Here is a 24,577-nt window from a genome sequence, read left to right as displayed (position 1 = left end):
GTTTCTATGGCTATGATGGCACAGATCCTGCCACATCACCCAACTATCTGTCAACCTCCTGGATGAAGAGGATGTATCCAGTGCATGGATCCACCCACAATCCCTGGACACAGAAACACATCTCATAAAAGATAAATTGCAAAGAACTAGTAGTAGGAACATTGCCATTTGGGCATGGCCCTTGGCTACAGGTGGTTCTGCTAGAACAGGGAGATGGACTAGATGATGTCTACAGGTGCCTTCCTATCTCAATCTCTCTGTGATTATATTATTTGAATTATATTATACAAATTATATTATATATTATATGAATGATATCATATGATATCATATGATATATTATGATATGATATCATTATATTATATCATATGATATCATATGATATGAAAACATCAATACAACTTTGATATGCTAACTTGCCAATAAATATTCACAAATAATTTAGTCCATTGTGTTCTAAGCCTGTGTGTATGCATATTTATCATTAGCTCATTATTTTCTGCTGTTGGTGCTTTCAAAGGACAGTTATTTCTTAGGAGACTCTATTATCCTTTTCAATAGACTACAGTGATACAGTGATTATTTCAAAACACTGAATTCCAGATACTCAAATCAGTTATAAATATATATATGTGTGTATGTAAAGCTTGAAGAGTTCCATCACTTCCTAAAAACTTGCTGAAGGACATGGTGTAGAAGGATGTTCAAGGAAGGGAAGATGAATTAAGGCGTATTAATGTCCACACAGGAGTTTAATCTGCTTTATGTTGGCTTCAGCTTAATCATCTTTGAAGGGGGATTAAGCTATGGGAACTAAAGACATTTTATGTCTAAATGGAAAACATCCACAGAAGTATTTAAAATGCTTTAAAAGCATCCACTTTATCTTCAGACTTTCAGTTAATTCACTTAGTACTCCCAAATGCCTGCACACAGAAAACCTCCTTGGTTTTATTCAACAGGAAGCCTCTATTTTAGAAACAAATTAACACCTAAAGAATAAGGAATCTGCCCCATGGCAGAAACAAGTTTTAGATAAGAAAAAAAGTTTCAGGTGCCGATGTCAAAGTATTTGGGTACTCCCTCATCCCTGACTCAAGACATGCCAGAACACACTACTGTGAGGAGTTAATTTGTGCTTCACAGCAGGTTATCAGCTTCAGTATTAAGAACAACACCAGATATCGGGAGGCAAGGTCATCATGTGTCAAGTAAACATTCTTTAAGTTTCCAACAGTCAGAAGTAGAATAACAGAATCAACACAGAATGATTTGGGCTGGAAGGGACCTTAAAGATCATCTTGTTCCAAACCCCCCTGTCATGGGTAGGAACACCTTCCACCAGACCAAGAAGAGGAATTCAGATAAAACCTATAGCCATTCCTTAGTTTCATCAGCACAGCTCAGCTCTGTAACTGGGCTAAAAGCACAGGAAAACACCAAACTGGAAGGCAGAGTATGGTAAAAAAAAGTCCTGAATTTTCATCATATATTTGTAGTAGAAATTAGTGTTGCTTTCTTTTGGTCTGCTTTGTTTCCAAATGTTAAGTCTCTTTTAAAGGAAAATAATACAGAGAGCTCATTTATATGGAAGATGAAAGACTCACTTTACTTCATGTTATCAGTCCATGTAAGATTTCCTTCTAATGAGCAAGATAGCTCCTGTAAAAACCACATGTGCTTTAAGAAAGTTCATGCTTATACTTAGTTGTGTCCAATGCTAAAACACAACAATACATTCCATAAAAAAACATTTTGAGTACTATATTGTGGATAACTGAATACTGTGTGTTGTGGATAAGTTTTAGGGACTTAGAGGAGGGAAGGTATCAGGTGCATTTGAATTACATATTTTTGCCTTAGGCTCAATGACAAATCTGCAAATTGAAGGAAAAACTCTAAATGGGATAGAGCTGTGACCACATAATCGCAACCACTTTCTCTACTGCTTTGGCAGTGGTTTGCACTAAGACTAATAAAAATGTGTCTACTAAAAACAAGACACTACAGCACACAAACACCACCTCTGTGAGTCACTAAAATATGCTTAGCAGCTATTACTAATAAACCAAACACACACTAATTTTGACTAGGTAGCTTATAGAAGAAAGTTAGCCTTTGTGGGTACCTTCAGTTTTCTAACACTTATCCGTCTCAAGCTTACAATAGTTGAAACCTTCCATTTGTAACATGAAAGATGTAAAAAGTATCACAAGCAGCTTATAAAAGGGAGTTCTTGCTTGCAGAAATCCTGTAATAAAAGCACACTAGTGATTATGCAAGACAAGTTTAATGTTAGCCCCTATGCACTGTAAAACAAAGCACAGTGTATCATGAACAGGAACCCCCGCAAAAAAAGCACAACCATGTGCTTTGACTGTGGCACAGTGGCATTAATTTCTGGTTTGTTTTAGAGTTAAATTCCAAACTTCCTCTCCACTCAGTCTCCTCTGTGCTTTGTTGGTTTTTATTTGGTTTTTTTTTCCTTTTTTTTTGGCTTTAGTTTGTTACTCTTCTTTGTTTTGTGGGTTTTTTCCCCACCTGCTTGCCTTTGCATGTTTCTCAGAACAGAAGAGAAAAGAAGGCTGGAGAAAAGGAGGCTCAGGGGGTTCTCATCACTCTGTACAGAACAAAAAATAGTTCATGTGGTCATGTACAGCATTATTTCATATCCTCAGAGGCAAGCTCTAAGAACAGAAGTATTGCAGAAATTAAGGTCTTCCTCAGGGACTCACACTTTACTCTTTCCTATTTCAATCAAAGTTCGTTTTCCCTCCTGTGTTCCTAGCAGCTATATAGACCTGCATATTTGTGCTTACACATGCATGAAAACTGTACATATGAACATTTATTTGAGTAAAAAAAAAAAAAATCCTGTGTAATAAGATATCTAATCAACATTCAGTTCCCTTGCCAAGGATGCTGTGTGACAAAACCAGTCAAGGAATCAATCTCTACCAGTAATAAAAGGGCTCAAGAGATTCTGGAGAGCTCTCTTCCATGACAAAGAAGACAAAGAAAGGGGTTTCTAGAATTGCTCAGATCCTTGCAAGACAGAGAAGTTTAGAGCCAAAGCCAGCACAAAGTACGAGTACTGCTGCAGCAGAGACAGTGCTTCTATTTTCCAAAGCACTGGCTGCTCTGCCTCGGGAAAGAAAGCACGTGGCAGCAACCAGCCAAGAGCACAGAACATGTTGCTTCACACCCTAGCACTGCAAAGGGAAGGATTTAAGTGGTTTTCAATAAGGGGTTTCCAGGTTTGCCCTCTAATAGGCCAGTTGATGCTGGGAGAATGTGATTAAAATGGCAAATGCAATGGCTGTTAGAATTTACATCTCTCTCCAATGACAGTATGACAAAACAGTTTCATGAAATCTAGCTTTTTATTTAAAAGTGACTGCCTCTAAGAGATAAGCACAGCCTTCTCCATGATAAACTGTCAGAAGCAAAATTGTGCAAAACTTCCCAAAGTTGTCTAATATTTCTGTGAAGGTCCTTCCTGTGAAATCTGTTCACCTAAATAGCAAGATGCATGTCTAATGTAACATGAAAGACTTCCTGAAGGGAAGCAGAGATTAATTACTGTGCAACATTTCTGAATCTAATAAAATAGAAGGTGTTTATTCCCTCCTTCAGTAATTTCAAAACCTTAGTATTTTCAGAGCTGATATCAAACATAGGTACTCTGGATAAAATTAAAACTTCATCTAGATACTCAATGCTAGGACTTAAAACTGAGGGGAAAGCAAGCAGACTCCTGAAACAAGGAAAAAAACAAACCAAACCAAAACCAAAGAAAACCACACAAACAAAAAAACCCCAAATAAGCCAAAATGTCCAGCCCTACCAAAAAACCCCCAAACGCAAAACAAAGTCAAAACCCAAAACCCTTGACCCAAATCTAAAACAAAAAAAAAACCCTCACCTCCCGCCAAGCGAATTGTTTAAAATAATGAAATAAAAGTCACTGAGCATACTTACACATAATTTTCTTTCCTGTGTGTCATATTTTAGGTCCTATGGATACTGAAGATTTTTACACAACTATTTTTCCTGAAGGACATATTAATCTCAGAAAAGAGTGCATTACACATCAGTATTTCCTTTCTGAGAATTCTAATTAGTGTTTGAGAAGTTAAGGACACACTAGTCATGGCTGATAAGCTGACCAAATGGGTGAGTAAGCAAGTGATACAACCCTGTTAGGAGCTCATTAACTTGACTATCTTTGGTTTATGTGCATAATTTACAGTGTGTATACAAGGTCAACCAAGAAGTGAGATACCGATCACCATTTCTGCCACAGACAGATCTGCTACTACCTCCTTTAAAACACAAGAAATAGCTTTCATTCTGTGCCTTTGCAGACTTGACAACTGAAATGCACCTTATCTCCCCATTTAGACATAGGAGCAACTCACTGAGGCAACTAGGGAAGACATATGAATAGTTTTTAACAGCAGCTTTCCACATATTCACTGCTTTTGCTGTTAAGCTGATTTGATTTTCATTTTATCTGATGACTCCAGTACACTTAAAATCTGCTAGAGCTTACAGTTTGCTTTGCAGTAGAGCAAGAGAAGATGTCAGATTTCTAGAATTTACTGAAAAAACTCCTGTCTACCACTGTTGGTTCTCCAAGTTGCTATTATTTCAGATGTTTAAGATAAATTAGTAAGTAAGTCAAAGTAGAAGTGTTGCTGACAGACTTCTCAGAGCCCCTTTGTAACAAAATGAGAAAGCCCTGAAAGATTTAAGTATTTAACTGAGAAACAGTTTTATTTTTTCATAAGTAATATTTCAGATGTCAGAAATAATTCATATCAGAATTCATTCTGATATGAATTTGTTCTTCATTTTGTGCCAGGGAAGGTTTAGATTGAAAATCATTAAAAATTTCTTCACAAAAATAATTGTCAAGCATTGAAACAGGCTGCCCAAGGAGGTGGTGAAATCACCATCCCTGGAGATATTTAAAGGAATCTAGCACCAGTGAGACTTTACAAGTCTTTTAGGATTCACTGACTTCAGGAAAAACCTGAAGAGAAGTAGAAAGTAGCTTCTCCATGATAGCCTCAGGAACCCACATATTCAAAACAGCACTAGTTCTCCAACATGGAAAAATCATCAAGGGGTCAGAAGAGCAAAGGTGACCAGAACAGGTAGTTTAATAGGAAGGGAGCTTGCAGCTTAGAATTTGTCAACAGCTCAGCTTCTCCATCAGGAGGGAACAAAATTACTTTATATTTAGAAAATACCAGAATATTATGGGGTCAAGTGTAACACCCTCTGCAATCCCAGCCAAAGGCTCCCACTCTTCTCACAAAATGGTAGAGTTCAATTTATGAGGGACTCATGAACCAAATCCCATATGCCATCAACTTGTGACCTTGGGTCAGGCTACTGAACAAGTTTGTAGAGAGATAAAAGTAAAAATTATATAGTCAGGAGTGTTGAGAAGGAAATAATTAGCAGGATTCCAGAACAAAGGCTCTGATATGAGGGGTTACAAAATTGTAAAGGGAAAAAGTAGTGCAGGGATGTCAGTCAGGCTAGTTGTGAACTTTTACGTCACTAGACCAGTACAAATGGAATTGGTGGAAGGATCTGGGCCACAGAGCTGCAAGGGTCAATTCTTTCCCTCCTGGCTGGTGCCTATCAGGTGGTGAGCACACTAATGTTTAAATTAAGGCTCAATTCAGCCTTGGCTGTGTTTTGTGGATGTTAGCAAACAAATAGTTGCATTATACTTTTGATCTGTCTATGTCCTTCTTTCAGAGCCCTTTTGCAGCTGGTTCAAGATACATGAAGAAGCTGGCCCAAACATTCCAGAGAAATGCTTAAGCTATGTCCTGTCTTGGCAGCAAAATCATTACAGATGATCAACATAGATGTAATGATGCTGATATTCATAGTGTGTAAGCTTCTTTGCTATAAACAGTCTAAAAAGGGAGAAAAATATAGTGACAGATGCTCTATACAGAAGCATATGTTTTAGTCCTCTTGAAAAGGTTCCTCCCATACAGACAGAATATGATTTCTTTGGTTTATACACAAATGAGCCCTTGATCTGTATTAGTTTTGAGAAGTGCTCAACTCTCTCCACCCAACTACACAACAAATACAACATGGGCTTTCTGCACCTACATCTGTTGTCTGCAAGTCCCCCATTCTATAATTAGTTTATAGAGGAATAACTGTAAGTCATATGTGGGAGCAAGTAATTGACATTTCTCCTGCAGACTGAGCATGATCAGCTTCAAAAACATTTGCACATCTTCAGCAAGCATCTCTGCTTTCACAAACAACACTCCAAAAATCCAGATAATGGACAAGGGCAGGAAAGAAAAAAACCTACCATTTTTCAAGCACTGTTCTATGTTACTATTTTTTCTCTTTTCCCCTGACATAGCAGGCACTACTTATTTGATACATCACTGCTCCAATCCCACAAGACAGTTCCCACATTCTTTGCTGCTATAAAGAACTGCAAAATAAAATTTAAATTAAAATAGCTTTAATTAAATAGTGAAATCTAGGTGAACAGAAAGCAGCCTAGTATAAACTAGTTTACACCTTCTGTAATACTTGTAACAGTTAAACCACTTAGCTCATTGCAGCATAAAAGTAATTAGAATAATTCTACACTTTTGAGAAAATACAGAAACGTTACCTCAGGAAGTGTTTCATGGTGATGGTTTGGTTTGTGCTGCTAGAGCCGTAATATATTGATCACTGATGATCTCTTCTTCACAGGTGATATTAGTGCTGTAGAAATAGAATTGAGACTTTTTTACAGACAGAAAAAAAAGGGGCATGTTTCAGTTTTTGAAAATTGCTCTTGAAACAAACGTCTATGGAAATACAAGGGAAATATATTAAGAAAAAATCTCATGTCAATAAAAACAAAATGAAAAATCATAAGTTGCTCACACTTCAGCCTGAGCACATACTTTAACCAAAATATGCTACACATATCTTTTTTCAGAGAAATAAAAAACTTGAATGAGAATACAGAAATAAGTGAGAAAGCTTGACGAAGTATCTAGGCATTTTCAAATGTTTCTTGAGGCTTCTTGTGTTCTTCAAACCCCTGTCTGGTTCACAGCAACTCCCAAGCAGCAGCTTCAAGAGACACTCAGTTCACTCTGCTGTTAGATGTCCTCTCTTCATCAAAATTTGCATAATACATATCATACAATAATAAAATATACTGATTTGGAAGGGAACAACAAGGATTATCAGGTCCAACTCCTGGGCCTCTGCAGAACACCCCAAGAGTCATGCCACATGCCTGAGAGCATTGCCCTAACATTTCTTGAATTCAGAGTTCCTATAATACTCTTGACCAGGCTGCCCATTGATTTTGTGATCTTGTGTCCTATGGTTAATATTCATTATTCACATAGTTCCAGCAGAGGAGATTAGGAACAATTAATGAAGAAACTTCATAAATATAACCCTGCCTGTGTACTGCAGACTCTCCCCAGTCACCACCTCTTTAATTTAAGTTTCTAAAATTAAGCATTCATATACAAGTGATACTTGACTAAAAGATGCAGACTCCTGAAATTACTGTACTTCATGTCCTGTAAAAGGCAGTAAAGCATTTTTACTTGCTGCCAGTAAATGAGACACTGTTAGACAAGGACAAATGCTATTGGGACAATTTATCCAACACTTAGATGGAACAAGACCATGGTTTCAAGCTCTGTACTACTACAAACCACAAACAAAGGCCTGAATGAAAGCTCTGTTGTTAAAAATCATTTGAGAGTCCATTTTTACTTAGCACTTCATGCTGAAAAGTACTGAAGGCCTTAAGAAATCTGACCTCTTTTGTCACAAATTTAGAAATCTAGAGAACCTCAAACCTATTTTCTTCTGCAAGACCTATCAACAATGATGGGATAAAAATCTTCTTGCCCTACCATGTTCTCATATTTTTTCCTCTGTGTAACTTGCAAGTTTTATATTGTGCTATTGCCTGCTCACAGAAACAGAATAAGTATTTAAGTTCAGAAAAATACAGCTATCTTGTTGGATTATATCACATACGGCTTGCTAAAAATATATAATCCCTGAACTGTGAAAGCTTCTTTCATTTATATTGTTTTTGACTGGCTGAATCATGTTGCTGTCCCCTGAATACAGCTGTAATTGGTGCTGGCTGCAGTGACACCTGCTTGCAAGGGCAGAGAGATGCTAACTCTGGTTCATTAATGAACACAAGAGGCAGGCTCCAAACACTCCTTGCTACAGATTTTGATAGGTCTTCTATGGCAATGAGCACAGGACATAGGCAAAAACTGGAGGGGACGTAACCTGCTCCCCTTCTCCAGTCTAACAATTTGCTGTTTAAAAGATATCATTTGTGAAAGATTCTCACAGCTGAGTCTCAGCATTTTAACATCAACTTGATCTAAGGAAGCTTCACCACAAAATTTGACCCATAAGGGCATCAGTGTAAGGAACACACCAGAAGTGCCAGAAGCTGTCAAATCAACCTCCTCTAAAAGTGCGTGTTAGTCTCAGCCTCTGAGGTCAGCTCCTTCTTGATTCTGACTAAGGTCTTAGATGAAAATTATTCTACTTTGTTATTACTGCTTTAAAATGAAGAGAAATTCCACTTGTCCCAACTCCAGAAATAGCTCATAGAAGCATGGCATGATAGGAGCTTCAAGATACTATCTTCAAGAATAGTTACCAGATTCAATCTGGTAACTACAATTACAATACAATTACTAATTACAATTATAATTACTAATAAATTACAATTCTGTTTTCAATGTTCATTAAAAATTAAAGCATCATTATAGCTGTTCAGAGACTGCTGTCTTCTACACAGAAAGTAAACTGAAAGAAAGGTACTTGATTGAAATAAAAAAAAAGGAAAAACTAAATGACACAATAAGCATGACAAGTGGTTAAAAGTGCCTATTTTGGATGTCTTCAAAAGCCCACACTTGAAATTACAAGAATAAATTTTCTTTGCTCTTTCCTTTTTTATTAAAATGCATGTAGGGAAGTCTACAGAAAGAAACTTTACAGCTGAAGGCCTGATGACATAAAAGTCAATACTGAAGACCTTCAGCATGGAGAGAAAGAGTTCACGCTGCAAGTTCAGCATTCAGTTCCCTACATTAAAGGTCCAGCTAATAACTGCGTCCATAGGGAGACCATGGCCTCAAAAGCAGTTTCCTCCACAGGAGCACAAAGCAATCAAATCCCACCTGGCTCTATTAACAAGAGGGCTTTAATATCTAGAGGCAAGACTTCCAGCTCAAACAAAAGTACAGGTAATCTATGCTGCTGTCTTGGTTTATAAGTAAAAGGTTTATTTTTTGTGTATGGCAGACAACCTTTCTAAATGCTGTCATCTTCTAAGAAATCAACACTATGCTTTGTGGTTCTTGCAACAATTCACTTCTGTGAACACACATATACAGATGGCTTTAGGCTATTTACACCCAGGATAAACTGAGAAGCTGAATCAGATGAGATTTACAGTCATCTTTAAACAAGTAGGACTGGAGGGCTGCATTTTCTGTTTCCATATACCTCCATAAGTGAAAATCTAGAGGAGTTCAGTAAAGGTTTTCTGTGAAGAAAACAGTACGTAAACTCTCAAAAAAGATTATTACCACAATTTACAGTTAAGTTCAACTATTCATAAACCTGTAGAGCCAGAAGACCTAATTTTTGCCAATCTCTTTTTATCTCAAAATGTAATAGATTTCTCATAAGTAAAACTTTACTTCCAGTGAGGTTGTTATAACATCTCAGTGAACAAGAAGAACAGTCCTAGCTTAGATATGTTCTATCAGCAATTCAGAATTTACAAAAATACTCATATGAAATTAGGTGTGCTTAGAAAAAACATCCAACCCAAACAAAAAAGTCACATACTTATTTTTATTTAGGGAGAAGGACTTGACTTCCAGTCTTCTGTTTTCTTCAGGAAAGACCTTCCTCACCAAGTTGTATGTCTGCAGATCAGGAAGGCTTTCAAGGTCCACTTGTAGGAAAGAAAGACATGAGATAAAGATTCTCATCTACAAGTGATAATCTTGTTAATAAATGTTTATGAGTTTGTTGAAAGAAAGAGTGCAACAATTATACAGTCAGTTGAGAAGCTGACAGCAGTTATGGATTGGATAGACTGAAATACAAAATTCTGAAGACTTGACAGCAGGACATCCAGAGCCAGCAGGTGCTGGGGAGCAGCTAGTTGGCCACAGCATCCACCCACTGCTGAGAGACTGAGTTTGTGCTCTTACATGGTTTCACTCATGTCAACCTGTAGCTGTGGGCTTTTTTATGGCTTAAGAAAACGTTCCAGCTTCCTGCTATATGAACATTTTCTCACTAAGGAATCCTCAAGATACTTTTCTTCTGTAGATATTTTTTCAGCTTTTCCTGATTTTAAGTCATGCAGCTGATATAAATCTAAATAGATTTGACTTAGTTAGCAATCTTCCATTAACTCCCTAGAAGTAGCTTGAACCTACAACTACAGAAAGCCTCTAGACTCAATGTTTGAAGTTTGCTCTTTGACTTGAAGGGACTCATTCATGTTCTAAGGCTTTATATTGAGAATGATGGGGTGAGGATGAAGTTTGGTTTCCCACACACTCATGTTTTCAGCTTGCAGGATTTTATCCCATACCACATCACTTCCACAAAGCAGCTTCCTACTCCCTCCAGCAACACACCCACATTTTGCCAATTGTTTCATCCAATTTATTTTAAACTAGACAGCAGCTTCCCCTCCTAAAATGAACCACAGCTTTTCTTGGGAGAGAAGCAGTACTACTATAATCACATACAACAGCAAAACTATTGCAAGATCTGCCTCAAAAGAAAAATGAAGCTTTTCTTAAGTAAACATCAACTATGTGAATTTCTTGTGACTCTGTGATCTTTTTAGTCTTATAGCAAAACATGCATCAATCTGAAAGGTTAACAGTTGCTGGAGGCTTAAAGAAATCAAGAGTAAGCCTTAAACGTCACCTCTTTATCTAAAGCTGAGGGTTTGCTTTGTTTGTTTTCAATAAAGCTGTAGATACAGCTGCCAGGAAAAGTTGCACTACTTAATATAAATCATTGTACTTTCAGAGTAAAATATAAACTCAAGGTAGTTCCTTTCATAATCTTTGTTTTGGAAGCTAGTATATTGGTATATTGCATACACTTTTAAATGTATATCCAATTATAAAGAAAGGTGTGCTAAAAAAAAAAAGCAGAAATGTTAATGTGAGCAGGCTGGATATAATACTTTGTTTATGTGGATCATTAGATTGCAAAAAAAACCCCAAACCCAAACCAAGTAATTTATTTTTAGTTGTAGCAGTTTAAAGTACATGTTAAAGTATGTTCTTCTGCATGTCACCACCATAATGTTGATTTCAGGTTGCCACTTTTCATTCCAGTGGTACCCTGGGTTGGCATCTACTCCTCATTAACCTTGAAAGCCTACATTTATTTATTTATGAGGGACACTAGGCTTGAGCCTTATGTCACAAAAAGTGCTTTGCTACTGTATATTCCTTTTTCTTTTGCTGATGGGAATGTTAGTGCTTCTGTATCTCAAATGCCAATGTAAGATAACTAGAATTGGAAAGGGGAAGAATAGTGGATACACATTATGAAATGCCCCTTGAGGTCCTGGAGGATAGCAAGCTGGCTGGAGGCCAGCAGGATGCAAGGACAGATAACAGCACTCTGGGCTGCATGAACACAAGCAGAGCCAGTAAGTAGATTGAGGGAAGAGATTATCTTCCTCTGTTTGGCACTCTGGGCCATATTTAGACACTGCCTAGTTTGGGGCCCCAGCAGTACACAAAAGACACCAACAAATTTAAGAGAGTTAAGCAGAGACCACTGGCATGATGAGGGTGAGGCTGTGGCAGACGAGCTTGTTCAGCTCCAGGCAGAGCTGCTCCAGGCAATACAGCTTTGGACGGACATAACAGCACCTCCAGTGCCTGCGGAGATGTCATTGAAAAGTCAAGACATGAAGCCTTTACAGCAGTGCAGGACAGGAAGGGGAAAAACAACCGGCAAAAACTTAAACAAGAGAAGTTCAGCCTGGATACAAGGCAACATTTTTTTCCCAAGAGGACAGTCAGGCAGTGGCACAGGTTGCTCAGAGACAGTTTGAGGTTTCAAGCCCCAACCAAATAAGCCCTTAGAAGCCTGACCTCAAAGCTGACCCTGCTATGGGCAAGAGGTCGGGCTGGAGATGGTCTGAGGTCTCTTCCAGCCTTTGATTCTCTGCTCCCCCCACAGTCACTCTCACAGGGTGATCTCAAATATCCTGTGTTATACCCAAATACTCTTAATACTACAGTGCTATAGAGATACAACTGATAGGATGCCCAAGTGCCTGCTATTTTATCAGTTTAAAACCTACCCACTTCTCAATATAATTTGCAATGTTTCCCAAGAAACAAGCTTACCTTTAGGATGAAACAAAATCATTCCCTCTCTCATCTCTCCCCACCACTACCACCAAAAGCCTCCACCATGAAATTTGACCATAAACAAGTCATATTATGGTCCTACAATTCAAGAATGAGAGTCTACAAGCGTCATGCCAACGACAAACACACAACATTCAAAAAGCCCAAATACAAATAAAACCCCAACAACTCTAGGACCCCAGTTTGGAAAGCCATTCTAATTCTAAGCAAGCATTGTTTATCCAGTTATCCCATGGAATAGACACATACCTACTTGCATCTTTTATCTTGCATTCATGCCCAAAGGTGGCATAAAAATCACTTCAAGTATATTAAACAAACTAGTAAAACCAGAGGATCTTCATCTCAATTACAGTATAATCATTCATAGGTCTTTGAATGTTATAGCAACAACGCTGCTCAGACCTCTCCAACTCAGAGGACATCCTGGGAAATGGCTCCATAGCTAGAAAAGCTCTCAAGAACAGGTCACCTGTTCCATGCAGTTCAAAAGTTTTATATTGGCTCAGAAATGGCCTTGACTGCCTCCAATGGATTCTGCCACTGGCAGGACTCACCTTAGAGATCAGAAGTGGATGCCTGTTTTGTGTGAGCTTAGTTCCCCATCTCAGTACAGAAGGGTATTTTCGTTGTCATGTGCCCAAGATCAGGCTGTATTCAATGTCAAGCATTCTTTAGAGGAAAATCTTGAAACAAAATGTCACACTTGACTGATGACCCTAATAAGCAAGACTTGACTTCAGTCACACTGTCACAGGTAATAAAATTTTTTTCACTTCTAATCTCCATCACACATTGACATTTTACATTTATGTATTTCACTAGGAGAGTGAGGGCAAAGCTAGATATGAAGTAAAATTTAACTGAATTTTAGTCCTGTGAGCATAAGCACAAACCACACAATTAAGCAATAAAAAGAAAAAGAGGCCTGTATAAAAGGTTAAAATCACAACAGAATTGGGGAATCAGAGGGCACAAAACCCTCAGCTTCTCTCAAGCTACAGAAGAGTGCTTTGAAAACCTCTAATTCTGTAGTTCTAACTTAGCATTTCAGTCCATTACTGCCTCTTCAAAGCATTACAAATATAAGGAAGGATCAAGAGGGTCTTAAAGTTCTTGTAAGAAACAGTCATGTAGGATTGTGTTTGGATTCAAGAGAACTTGCTTGTCACATCTCACATGGCAAGTTACCTCTAACACCACTGAATTCAGCCTACCTGCTGTAATTCCTCTGCAGATTTTGGCTCAGTGACAACCCACATTTTGATGAAGGTAACATCAAAGCAGAACTCAACACTATAGAAGCATCTCCACCTTTCATTGTAGATCTCTGCCCTTTAAAAGAAAAAGGCTGGGGTTCTCTACCTGACTGTTCAACGCAAACTAAATCCCAGAAATCCAACAAAGGAAATGTTCATGCATACAGATGCATTATGCATGCAGAACTGTGACAATAATCTACTTTTTCCAATTTCTATTAGCTCTGCTCTACTACAATGTTGAAAGATGGAAAGACAAAACTATATGAAACCACTTCATGTCACTTGTGAAGATTTTGCTGGATACTAATAATTCTATTTCTAATAAGTCTATTTCTAATAATAAATACAAAGGTAAAAATAGAGGAAGCTCTCCACAACCCAGAATACCATAAACTTCTAGAAATATAATCAGATGCCTAAATTCAACAGGAATTAAAGTATTGTCTTGTCTTGTCTCTGTCTACAGTGTGTCCATCCTTAACAAGCTCACTTTACATATGGAGGAAACGGAATTTTATCCAGAAGGGCACGAATAAATGACATATCACCTTAAAATGGAGTTTTCATGCTTGAAAACAGTCTTCAATGCATAGCAACTTCTTCCACCCCGCCTCCTTCATTCATTATAATAAGGAGTAATTTTTAGTCACTTCTCATGAACTTTCACTTGACCACTGAGGAGTTCACCCAGGAGAACAGCAGCTTCATCTGGGTGGCTCACATGTATTCACATGGTTTGCAGTGGAATGTTTCTGGCCAACTTGCTCTGTTGCCAGACACACTGTATGACAGCTTATATTGCAAGGAAGTGTGCTCTAAATAAAACATCACACTTAGTAGCAAAAATCCTTCAAGTTTAGAATAATTCCTACAAGGCTAGATACATAAAATCCAAAGAAGCTGCCTGGCTACCTCCCAGACTAATTACTGCAGACGTTTCAGGGAAAAAACCCCAAAATTACTATTTCTAAATGTGAATGACTGATGTGCTTTTGCTCTCCCTCCTTTCCTGGTTTCCACTCCATTGCTCAGAGATGAGTGGAGAGTACAAGTTAAAATGCAAGGATGAAGTATTCCCTTGCCACCAAAATTAACAGAAGTCTAGATTTTCTTTAGAGCCTTATTAATTCCTAGCAAACAGTAGTTTGTGGGGAAGAAACATCATCCTATCAACAGGCTATATACAGACCTGCAATGTGAATAGATTTATACCAGAAATTCTTATTCTATCCATGCTCCCACTTTTCTAACATCTGTTATATTTTCTTGGATCAAGCAGAGTTAACTCAGTCATCAGATTAATACAACCTTACCCCAACTATTGGCCTGAAAGCATGTAAAACTAAGAACTGAGATTTAGTTTGTTAAATGACCATTCCCCCCAAAAAACATTAGGACAAGGACACCAGAGGTGTCAGGACAAAAGCCAAACTCAGCTTTTGAGCTAGAGGAGAAGAAATTAATTTATTTATCCAAGAATCTGGTGAAGATCAGACACAATTCATACTGATCTAGCAGAAAATTGTTCCATGTGGTGCCATTTTCCTATTATTTCACCAGATTACTTTGGTATGGAAGTGGCAACTTTTACACAGAGCTCTGACAGACATGCAAGAGTAGAGCAAGTAGGATCCATGAGAGTTTCTGCATTTCCTTCTGCAATTTCACTACAACAGGATTCAAGAATGATGATGTCCCTTGCAGTCAGCCAGTTAGATGATGTCATGAAGCACCACACTTGTGAAACCATAAGCATCCTATAATAAGTGTTATGCACCAGCTGTTTGCTGCCTGCAATCCTGCAGGGGGACCACAGTAAAAGAGGAAAAAAATTATTCACCAGACAGGAGGATCTAAAATCCCACTGCAGTTATTTTGCAAACTTCATGGCCTACAATTTATTCTCCTGATTGCTGCTCAGTGAGATGTTCTGCATCCCAGGAGGTAGGAAATCAGGACAACTCCAAGTACATGACCTTGTAGGAAGCTCTGGTTATGCATTTGCTGCCCAGAAGGACAAGTACAGGTTAGATTGCTCTGGTTTTACCAATATCTGAAGTGAGGAGAAGTGGAAGAAATCATCTCTTTTATAACAGAAACTAGAAACTATTTTCTAAAGTTTCTCTAATATGTATTGCAAACTTTATGCTTTGGTTGAACCATGTTTAAGCCCTTACTTAGGGAAAATTTTTGAATGGAAACACTCACAGGCACAAAAATATCTATCTATCTATCTATCTATCTATCTATCTATCTATCTATCTATCTATCTATCTACCTATCTATCTATCTATCTATATCTATATATCACTCCAGGGAATCTATCCAATCTGTTGTCCAAACAGGCCTATGTACCAGCCTATCAGCTCTACTTGGAAGAGTCACAAGTGTCTTACCAAATTTTTATTTCTATTAACAAGAGCTGTAAACAACTGTAAAAATGACCACACTAAGACTCCCTTCCTTCACCTTTCTGTAGCTTAAGGTACCTCCAAGTAGCATAAAAATCAAACACTGTAAGCAGTGAAGAAAGAAAGTTATAATGGAGTTTGGAGACAGAGACATTCATAAAAAAGAGGGATAAATCAACACAAACACCACACTGACATGACACAGTAAGCGGAAAAGGCATTAAAGATCTGCAAAAGGTGAAGATGGAAAGAATGGTTTGAAGGTCAATGAATTTACACCAGCTCTTAAGCAAGACTTTCAAGCATGGCATAGGAATCATTCTTATGTGGTAATTGCACAAAATGTATTTTCTCAACCAAGAAGGAAAATAGTGAGTGACAAGGGAAGTGCAAGGTACTGTGGTGCTCTACTTCTGTCTGCTGCTTCCTGCTTAGTTCAACCAGACTTTTACTTTCTTTGGGTGCCCACTCTCTGACAGAAAAGAATGCTGGCAAAGATTTGTTAGGAGAAAAATGGAAAGAGAGGAGAAGACCACGTGGGGAAGAAAAAAGAAGAAAAAAGCCTGAAGATCATTGAATACTGTTCCTGCAACATTACTGAGGGGGAAGAGGAACAAAGTGGAGCCAACAGACTAGGACAGGATGATTGACAGTATTGTCATAAAGCATTTATTCTTAATACACTGAAAATTTAACTTAACACTGAAACACACAACACTGAAAATCTTCCTTCAGTGTCTCTTTTTTCTTAGAAAAGTGGGTATACTTTTATTTCTTATAGCCTTACTCTCAACCTACTAAGTGTAAAGTGATAGAAGAAATACATTAAACAAGTTTCCAGAACCCTTGCAGCAGATACACCCATAATAGTTCAGGAGCATGAACTTATCTTACCCTCTACAACATAGCACATGTTGGTCAGGACAAACAAGGTTCAAAGAAGAACATGACTATCTCAGACCATTGGAGATATTGCTGTAAGTCCTACTTGAAAACCTGGGGAGTAGGTTGTGTGGCCTTTTCCTAATCTGTGCTTATGGTATGTTCTGTTTTCCATGTCATCTTCTGGGAGCACCACCATTTCTTTCCCTTCCTCACTCAGTTCAGCAAGAACTCCTTTTTCCTCCTTCAACCCATCTGTTCTCCTCAGGCTGCTTTAACACTGACAGCGTGAGGGCCTTGCAAGCCCAAAATTAACAAACCCCACATTGATTTTAATGTTTCAGAGGAACAACCTGCTTGATGGCACACATCCAAGCCAATGTTGATATGGATATGGCTTTGTGAGAGCAGAGTGGGAGAAGGAGTAAGAGACTTGCTCTTATAACTGCCTACCAGAAGAGGACTGTAGTTTCCATGACCACAGGACAGCTTTATACTAAGGGGCCCAATTTTTATCACCTACACACCCACATGACTGTGCAAGTATTATCAGTGTAGTAACAAATAGTTGCTATGCCATGGACAAATCTCAACATCTAAGTCATTCTGGAAGATAATGGAAGGTACAGATTTAATTCTATTTTTCAAATTAATGAATAGGACTACTAAAAAATAAAAAAAAATAAACATAATTAGAAAACTTCTTTTCATCATTAGTGCAATGTGTAACTAGCCACAGGAGCCCTTGCTCAGTTGAGCAAGTATAATAGTATCAGTTCTGGGGTCCTAGGAAACTTACTGATTCACTTTTGGCAGATACAGGCACAGGCACAGGCATACAATAGGAGCTTAAATGGCAGATGGTATATATATATTAAGGAATAACTCCTATGTCTGTGAAATTGATAGCCAGCTGTACACAGCCCTAAACAAACCTTCTTTGCAGAAACTGCCTTTCCTTCTTATGCACCATCAGAAACATTGGTTAACCATGGCCAAGCTACAAGGATGATACAGAGAGATGTGGAGACAGGACTTTGTATAACTAATTATTTTGGGTTTGGTCTTGTCCCTTAATTTACCAGAGAATCCTTCTCTGGAAAAGCAAAATACATAGCTACTACAGAAGCTACAGCTACATCAGTGCAGAGCACAGACCAACAGAAATGCTGCTGCCAAGCACTTGAAATTGAAACTGCACAGGATGGGGGAAGGCCGTTTGTTTTTAAACAAAACACCCTATACAGATGCTGGAGTAGCTCCAACCGGGTCCCTGGGACTGAATATCAGCTTGCAGTTGGAGTGCTCCAAAAACATTTTCACCTATTTATTCTCAGGTGCCCCAAGAGTAGTCCACAAAGAAAGGTGAAGAACAAAAGCTAGGAGACTTGCTTGAAAAACCTTAGTGTAGAAATCTGTATTTAGACTAAAACTGCCTGTGAAGTAATTTCCCAACAGAGAGGGAAGAACTCACAGGTACACAGTTTCCTATAGACATAGTCCTGAGGACCACAACTGAACCTCCTAACTTTGCTCTAACAAGTTGCAATTTCACCTGCTCATATTGTCAATTGTTTTCAAATCCAGTCTTTGTAGCTCCTATATTTCTCCTGTTCCCCAGGCTCCTTTTGACGTCTGTGGCTGTATCTGTCTGAACTAGAATGGAGTGCTCAGCCTGCAGATCTGTAGACAGATTAAGACGAGGTAAAAACACTGCCAAATTTCTCTATTTCACTCAGGTACTTTAACTACTGGGAGAACTAGAAACTATCTTCTTGAAGGGCCTCTCAGCTGTAACGGAAAGCTGAGAAGTGTTTGCTCTCATTTTGCAGAGGAGCAGGATACTACACTCCAGAACAAACTGCCAGAAACACTTGAGGCTGATGAAGTTGGTGTGAGGGTCTTCATTGGTTTAATGCTAAAGTGGATGAGAATTGATCACTAGACTGCAGCTAGGAGGTACTTTCAAGAAACCAGTATCTTTCATGAAAGGCTCAGTAACTAAATGGGAACGTTCCCAAAGCAGAAGTCCTGGTGTAGTTTCAATGGGAGAGTTCAGGTCTCTTGCAGCCAGACTGCCCTGAGACCTGAACCACTGCAAGGCAACCGGAGAAGGTCTTTGGAGGATGTGTCAGAGACTTAAGCCGGATGCAAGCCAAATCACTAGTGTAAAGATACCCATAATGTATCTCAAGGCAAGTCAGACAGGTCAGTTTGTCACCAAAATGCCTGCTTTGCCTTGAAAAGGAGTGCTCACGCAGTCCCACGTACCACTAAGTAGTGACTCGGGCAGCTGCTCCCACAGCTTCTGCTGTCATACTTCCTTTTCCACTGCCTGGCAGGAAAAAGCAAAATTTCCACCTCCAGCTCAGGCTTGGCAAATCTTATAGTACAGCACAGCTCAGCACTCGAGCTCAGTTAGGTGGCTGAGCCTCTATCGTGTTAGATGGTTGCTGAAGATACTAAGCCTGAACCATAGCCACAGTCCTGCATGACCACAAACATTCTTCACATCTCTTTACATCAGTCTCATCTTTCATTTTCTTTTTCCATACTTTATCTTTCTTGTGTGTTTGGAATCTCACCACCTGGTTTCCTTCTCAGTATTCCAGTAAGCTCTCCTCTAGAGCTTACTTCTCAGTCCTCTTTCCCAAAGCTTGTATTCAAAGAGTAATGTATTTCATGCAGTCCTTTGGCCTGCATTACCAAGCAAAGGATTTAAAAGGAATGTCAAATGAAAGAAGATTTCCAATCAAGAAAGCTGAGCAGATGTTAATAAAAAAAAATAAAATGTAGTCTTATGAGCTGGAGAGCATTAAATCCAACAAGATTTGATCTCCAGGCAACTCAAGCTTGTTATTCTTGCAATTTTCTGCTAACACTTCAAGTGACCCCTTGGGAAAAATAAAGCTTGCTTGGCTCTGTATAGTTATAATGCCCTGAATGTACAGCTGAACATAATTTTTGTTTAAATTGGTTTATAGCTGATCACAGCTTAACTTTAAAAGACAAGATTGTTTAAATACTAGGAGCAGTCTGGAGCCCTACATATGCCAGCATTTGTGCAACAGCATTTTCCCTGCAGCCACCAGCAAGTCTGTTTGTGCAGGGAAGATAATAGATAACCAAATAATCACTTAATGCAACATAGCCCAAAAGTTTACCACTGAAGTATAGCTTAGTTCAGGGGCCTGCAATTCCCTGTCAAGAGCAACAGGAAGATGTTTGATCACAGGAAATTCTTGGGTTCACACATGCCAGTGAAGCTAATATGATGCTCTCCCATGGTTAATAAAGGCCTGAGCAGGCTAAGGATTCATAGACACTGTGCTTATGTGCTCAGCCATAGCAGGTTTTTACACTAGCAGAACATGTGTATCAGTGAACCAGTAGGAAAGTTAATCAATGCATTCCATTGCTGATTTTCCCATTGTTTGCTGCTTTCCTGGAACCATCTTCTGCCCATTTTCTGTTTAGAGTGATACATACAGCATCTGATGTTGTCACATGATTTCATCCTTAAAAATCATAGGCTTCCTGTCTCCAAGCTCCTATTAGCCTTGATGATAAGTCATTTGCTACAGCAATGTAGTTTTGCATTAGTTTCAGTTGAAATAGTGCTTAAAATGGTATGCAGATTATGAGAACTGAACAAGTCAAAGGATATTTCTAGATGCAACTCCACCTGTTCAGCTTGGCAACACAGTGGCCCACATTTTTAAAGACAGTCAGAGAAAAGCAGGTTCTTCTAAGAATCAGTAAGTCTCATCCGAACCTGCATTTTGCTAAATAGATATAAGTATGTAACACCTACCAAATTACTACACATAATGAAGCATTTGCTGTTCTGTTCCTGAGGAGATGAGATGTTCTTATCACACTCAACTGATTCAACTATTCATTGATCTAAGAGTACAAAATAACATTCTTTAAAAATGTGCAATGAAACGTTTGGAACAGAAGGCAATCAGTAAGCTTATTGAAGAGCACAAGGATGATGCAGGATTTTAGAGATGCTATTTTTTCTATTCTATTTCATTTTAGGATAAATTAGAATAATGGGGAGTGCAGGAGGGGGGCGGGGGGGAACAGAAGAAAAAGGAATGAAAACCTGGATTGACTAACATGCTAAACATGCAAGCTACAAAATAAATTTCTGTCAGTTTCTAAAATGGCTTCTTTGTTTCAAATGCCTTTGTCACAAAAAAAAAAAAAAAAAAAAAAAAAAAATTCAGCTTATCTTACTGTTGAGTTGACTGAATTGGGACAAAGGTGTTGTTCTTCCCTCTCCCCCACCGCCCCCATTCTGACAAACACTTTCGCTATCCTCTTTTAGCTATTTTAAAGGAAATTGTAAGAAAAGCAGAAACGGTGAGGACAAAGGGGAACATCAAAGACATCAATCCTGGAATAAACTCGGAGCAAGTGAACTTCAATACACAATGACCATGTGGGGGGATGAAGGGGAGACGGGGAAGAAGAGAGTGCCATGGGAAATAGAAGTCGTCATTATCATGTGCACACGTTGGTGTGAGTGCGGTGCACAGAGCCCAGGGCAGGTGCAGAGGGGCAAGCCAAGCCAGCGGCCCCGCGCAGGGCGGGCTGCGGGGCAAGGCAGGGCGCGCAGCCACTGCGGAGCCGCAGAGCCGCGCGCCTGGCGGCCGCCCAGTGCCAGCCTCCTCCCGTACAGTTATAAAGGATGGGGCCATTAGAAAAAAATAAAAATTAAATAAAAAATTTTAAAAAATCAACTACAAATACCCCAAATGCGCAAACCACTCAGCGCCTGCAAATTTCCTTACGCCGCAAGGTCTTTCCGCAAAGCGTCCCGCATTCAGAGGGGCAAAACTTCTCTCCCACCGCCGGGCGGTGAACGGGGGAGGGAAGCGGTGCAGGGAGCTGCGGTGCGATGCCCGGAGCCGCCTCCCGTCGCTAAGCGACCCGCGGGGCCGCCGCCGGGGCCCGCCGCCGCCGCGCACTCACCGCTCCGCGCCGCTCCATGCCCGCGGCGCAGCGCAGCCGCCGTCCCGAGCCGTCCTTCCTCGCCGGGAGGGACGCGGAGCTGCCGCCGCCGACGCGATCTGGGTCACCCGGCGCGGCGCCTGGCGAAGGTGAGGAGGAGGCGGCGGAGGAAGGCGGGCGGCGGTGCCGCCTACCGGCGAGCGCGGGGGGAGGCTGCGGCGGGGCCCGAGCCCGCCCCGCGGGGAGGGAAAGGGGCCGGGGAGCCGCGGGAGCCAACGCGCGCGTGGGCGCTCCCTGCGCGCCGCCCGGCCCGGCCCCAGCGCAGGATGCCCCTCTCATCCCGGGACCTCGAGACCTGCCTCCCACCTCTTTCTCCCCGCGCTTGCCAAGGAAAGGCGATACCTGTCTGCGCTCACGGAGTCCAGCCACAGTGGTGCGGTTAAGGTCCCACGGGAAGGCGGGGAACATCTCCAAGGTGTTAAGGTCCCGGCCAGCTGGGGTAGTACTCAGCAAGCCAGTATCCTTCCTCCAAATCCTTCCCACCGACCTGTCAAGCAGTGTCCTTTCTCCCTCAGCAGTATATCCAGAAGGCTTTTGATCTTCAAAGTTTCAAGTCAGCTAATTGGGATCATAGGCATGTCATACTATTTATATGGCGCTCCCCTCTAGGAGAATTACAACTGTTGTCTGCAGCATCCTCAGAATAATTTAAAGTTGCCCAGTTCAGTATCTACTGCCAGTAGGCAAGTAGTCTATGTTTCATTTACCCTTATTGCTGCATGCATCTGTCCAGATGTTCCTTTGAAGCTGTAAGCAGACTGTCAGGCCACACTGGCATCCCAATTTTAGACAACAGTCTCATGTTTCAGAAGTCCTTTGAAAATGCTAATTAACCTATTTTTCTCTATGCCTAATTTGAAAATAGCTTTCAGCATGCCTGTTTCAGGGACATGGTTTAATTTCCTCTGAATCTCCCTTTTCAGTCATTTTGATCCCATAATCAACTGTCACATTTAAGAAGTACAGTGAAAACACTCGGGCTGTTGTGTTTAACATTTAACAACTAGGAAACACTGTTCATGTCCTAAGGCAAAGCAGACTGATATTTAATTCTCCTCCTAGCTACAGCTATGCAGTCCATCTTCCACCTGTCACCAGCATGCCTGGTGCACCTGGCTGGCAGGTGCCGTGTTCTGCAGAGCTGATCAAGTGGCAGGGAGGGAGGAGGTCCCAGCAGCCTCCAGATCAGCGGTGTGGTCCATCAGCAAATGAGGTCTGATGCTCAATGGAACAACTCAAGGGTCGGTATCAGACTACAGCTTTACCACCTCATCTCTTACTTGCATCATGCTTTGCACGTTGAAGTAATCTTTCAAGCTTAATTCCATGCATCAATGAACTAGAAAAGTAGTTCTTTCTCCTGGGCAGTGTTTCTAGTTACTAGTATTGCAATGATGTCCACCTCCAACATATTAGATCCTTGCTCTTAGACCCTGTGTCTGTCAGAAACTTCTTTTGCACTAGGCCAGCAGAGCCACTGCAGGTCTGTAGATATCTGAACAGAATAAACTCTAAATTGGGGGAGTTTTCAGGGGCTTCAGGAGCAGAGATTGGTTATGCTTCCCAAAATAAATCTAGAAACAGAGATTTTTAAGACAATTCATTCGTATTATGAAAGATGAATTGTAAGCATGAAAAGCCAGATCCTTGCTACAGAAGTAGCCTTCCCCAGATGGCACGGTCTTGTTCACAAATATTAAGGAATTCAAAATGTGAGCTAGAAAGCCTTATTGCCTTGTTCCCTTACTGTTGTGGCAAATTTAGGGGATCAGACCAACATGTTTGGAGTTTCCAGATGGCCTTCTGTCCATGCTCTGGAATTACGCAGTGGTACATATCTGTACTGTAGTCATGCAGCACCATTTCAGACTTGCCTGGATTTTTTTTTGAGACCCTTGTTGTCAAATTTCAGTTAGATGTACCAATTCACTCAATATGTTGGTATGGAAGCTACTCAGGTTACTATGACTCCTGTTTTCAGAATTGTTGTTTCATGGAAAGTTGAGGCAAACCAGCATATTATAAAAAATTCTTCTGTTTATAAGCAGTTATGATGTGCTTTCCTTTTAACAGCATAATTATTTCTAATTGATGGCAAATGAAAGAAACTGTGCATGACAGCAGAAATATAGCCTGTACTTAGAAGTGGCAGTGAAATCATATTAGAAAAATATAGATGTAGGACCCCACTAGTTGAGCAATGTCACGCTTTTCCAGCAATAGCTCATACAGCCTGCTGTGCTTAATAAAACAGCAAGGTCATCTGCATGATTAATTTAGCATTGGAAAGAAGGTGACAGAAGCAGCAGAAAAACCAGATAGCAACATACCTTGCTCAGATATTAGTGAAAAATAAAAAGCTCAAGCTCCTTATTATTTTAGACGCTCTTGCTGTAACAGAAATTACTGATAAAGACAAAATTGATAACAAGGACATGTGCTGTGTCCTTGTGAAGAACCTACCTAGCATCACCCAGCACTCTTCTCAGACAATGTGCCACCCAAACATTAATA

General features: G+C 40.0%; 1 protein-coding gene across 2 annotated transcripts in view; it reads right to left on the bottom strand.

Moving 5' to 3' along the window:
* Positions 1 to 22,140, bottom strand: part of ELMOD1 (ELMO domain containing 1) — a 45,674-nt gene extending 23,534 nt beyond the window's left edge. Inside the window, exons 1-3 of one of the 2 annotated variants that reach the window (XM_021529368.3) lie at positions 22,025 to 22,140; positions 9,911 to 10,019; positions 6,675 to 6,769 (exon numbers count right to left, since the gene is read on the bottom strand). In XM_021529368.3, coding sequence (XP_021385043.1) covers positions 6,675 to 6,691 — 17 coding nt within the window. In that variant the 5' untranslated portion in view covers positions 6,692 to 6,769; positions 9,911 to 10,019; positions 22,025 to 22,140. The remainder of the gene's footprint in view (positions 1 to 6,674; positions 6,770 to 9,910; positions 10,020 to 22,024) is intronic. The other variant, XM_021529367.3, reaches the window with a different exon arrangement.
* Positions 22,141 to 24,577: the final 2,437 nt, after the last annotated feature.

Source organism: Lonchura striata, chromosome 2 (assembly GCF_046129695.1).
Source record: "Lonchura striata isolate bLonStr1 chromosome 2, bLonStr1.mat, whole genome shotgun sequence".
In the NCBI taxonomy this organism is placed as follows: Eukaryota; Metazoa; Chordata; class Aves; order Passeriformes; family Estrildidae; genus Lonchura; species Lonchura striata.
Note: the sequence above shows the minus strand (reverse complement) of the source record. Positions and strands in the feature narration are given on the sequence as shown.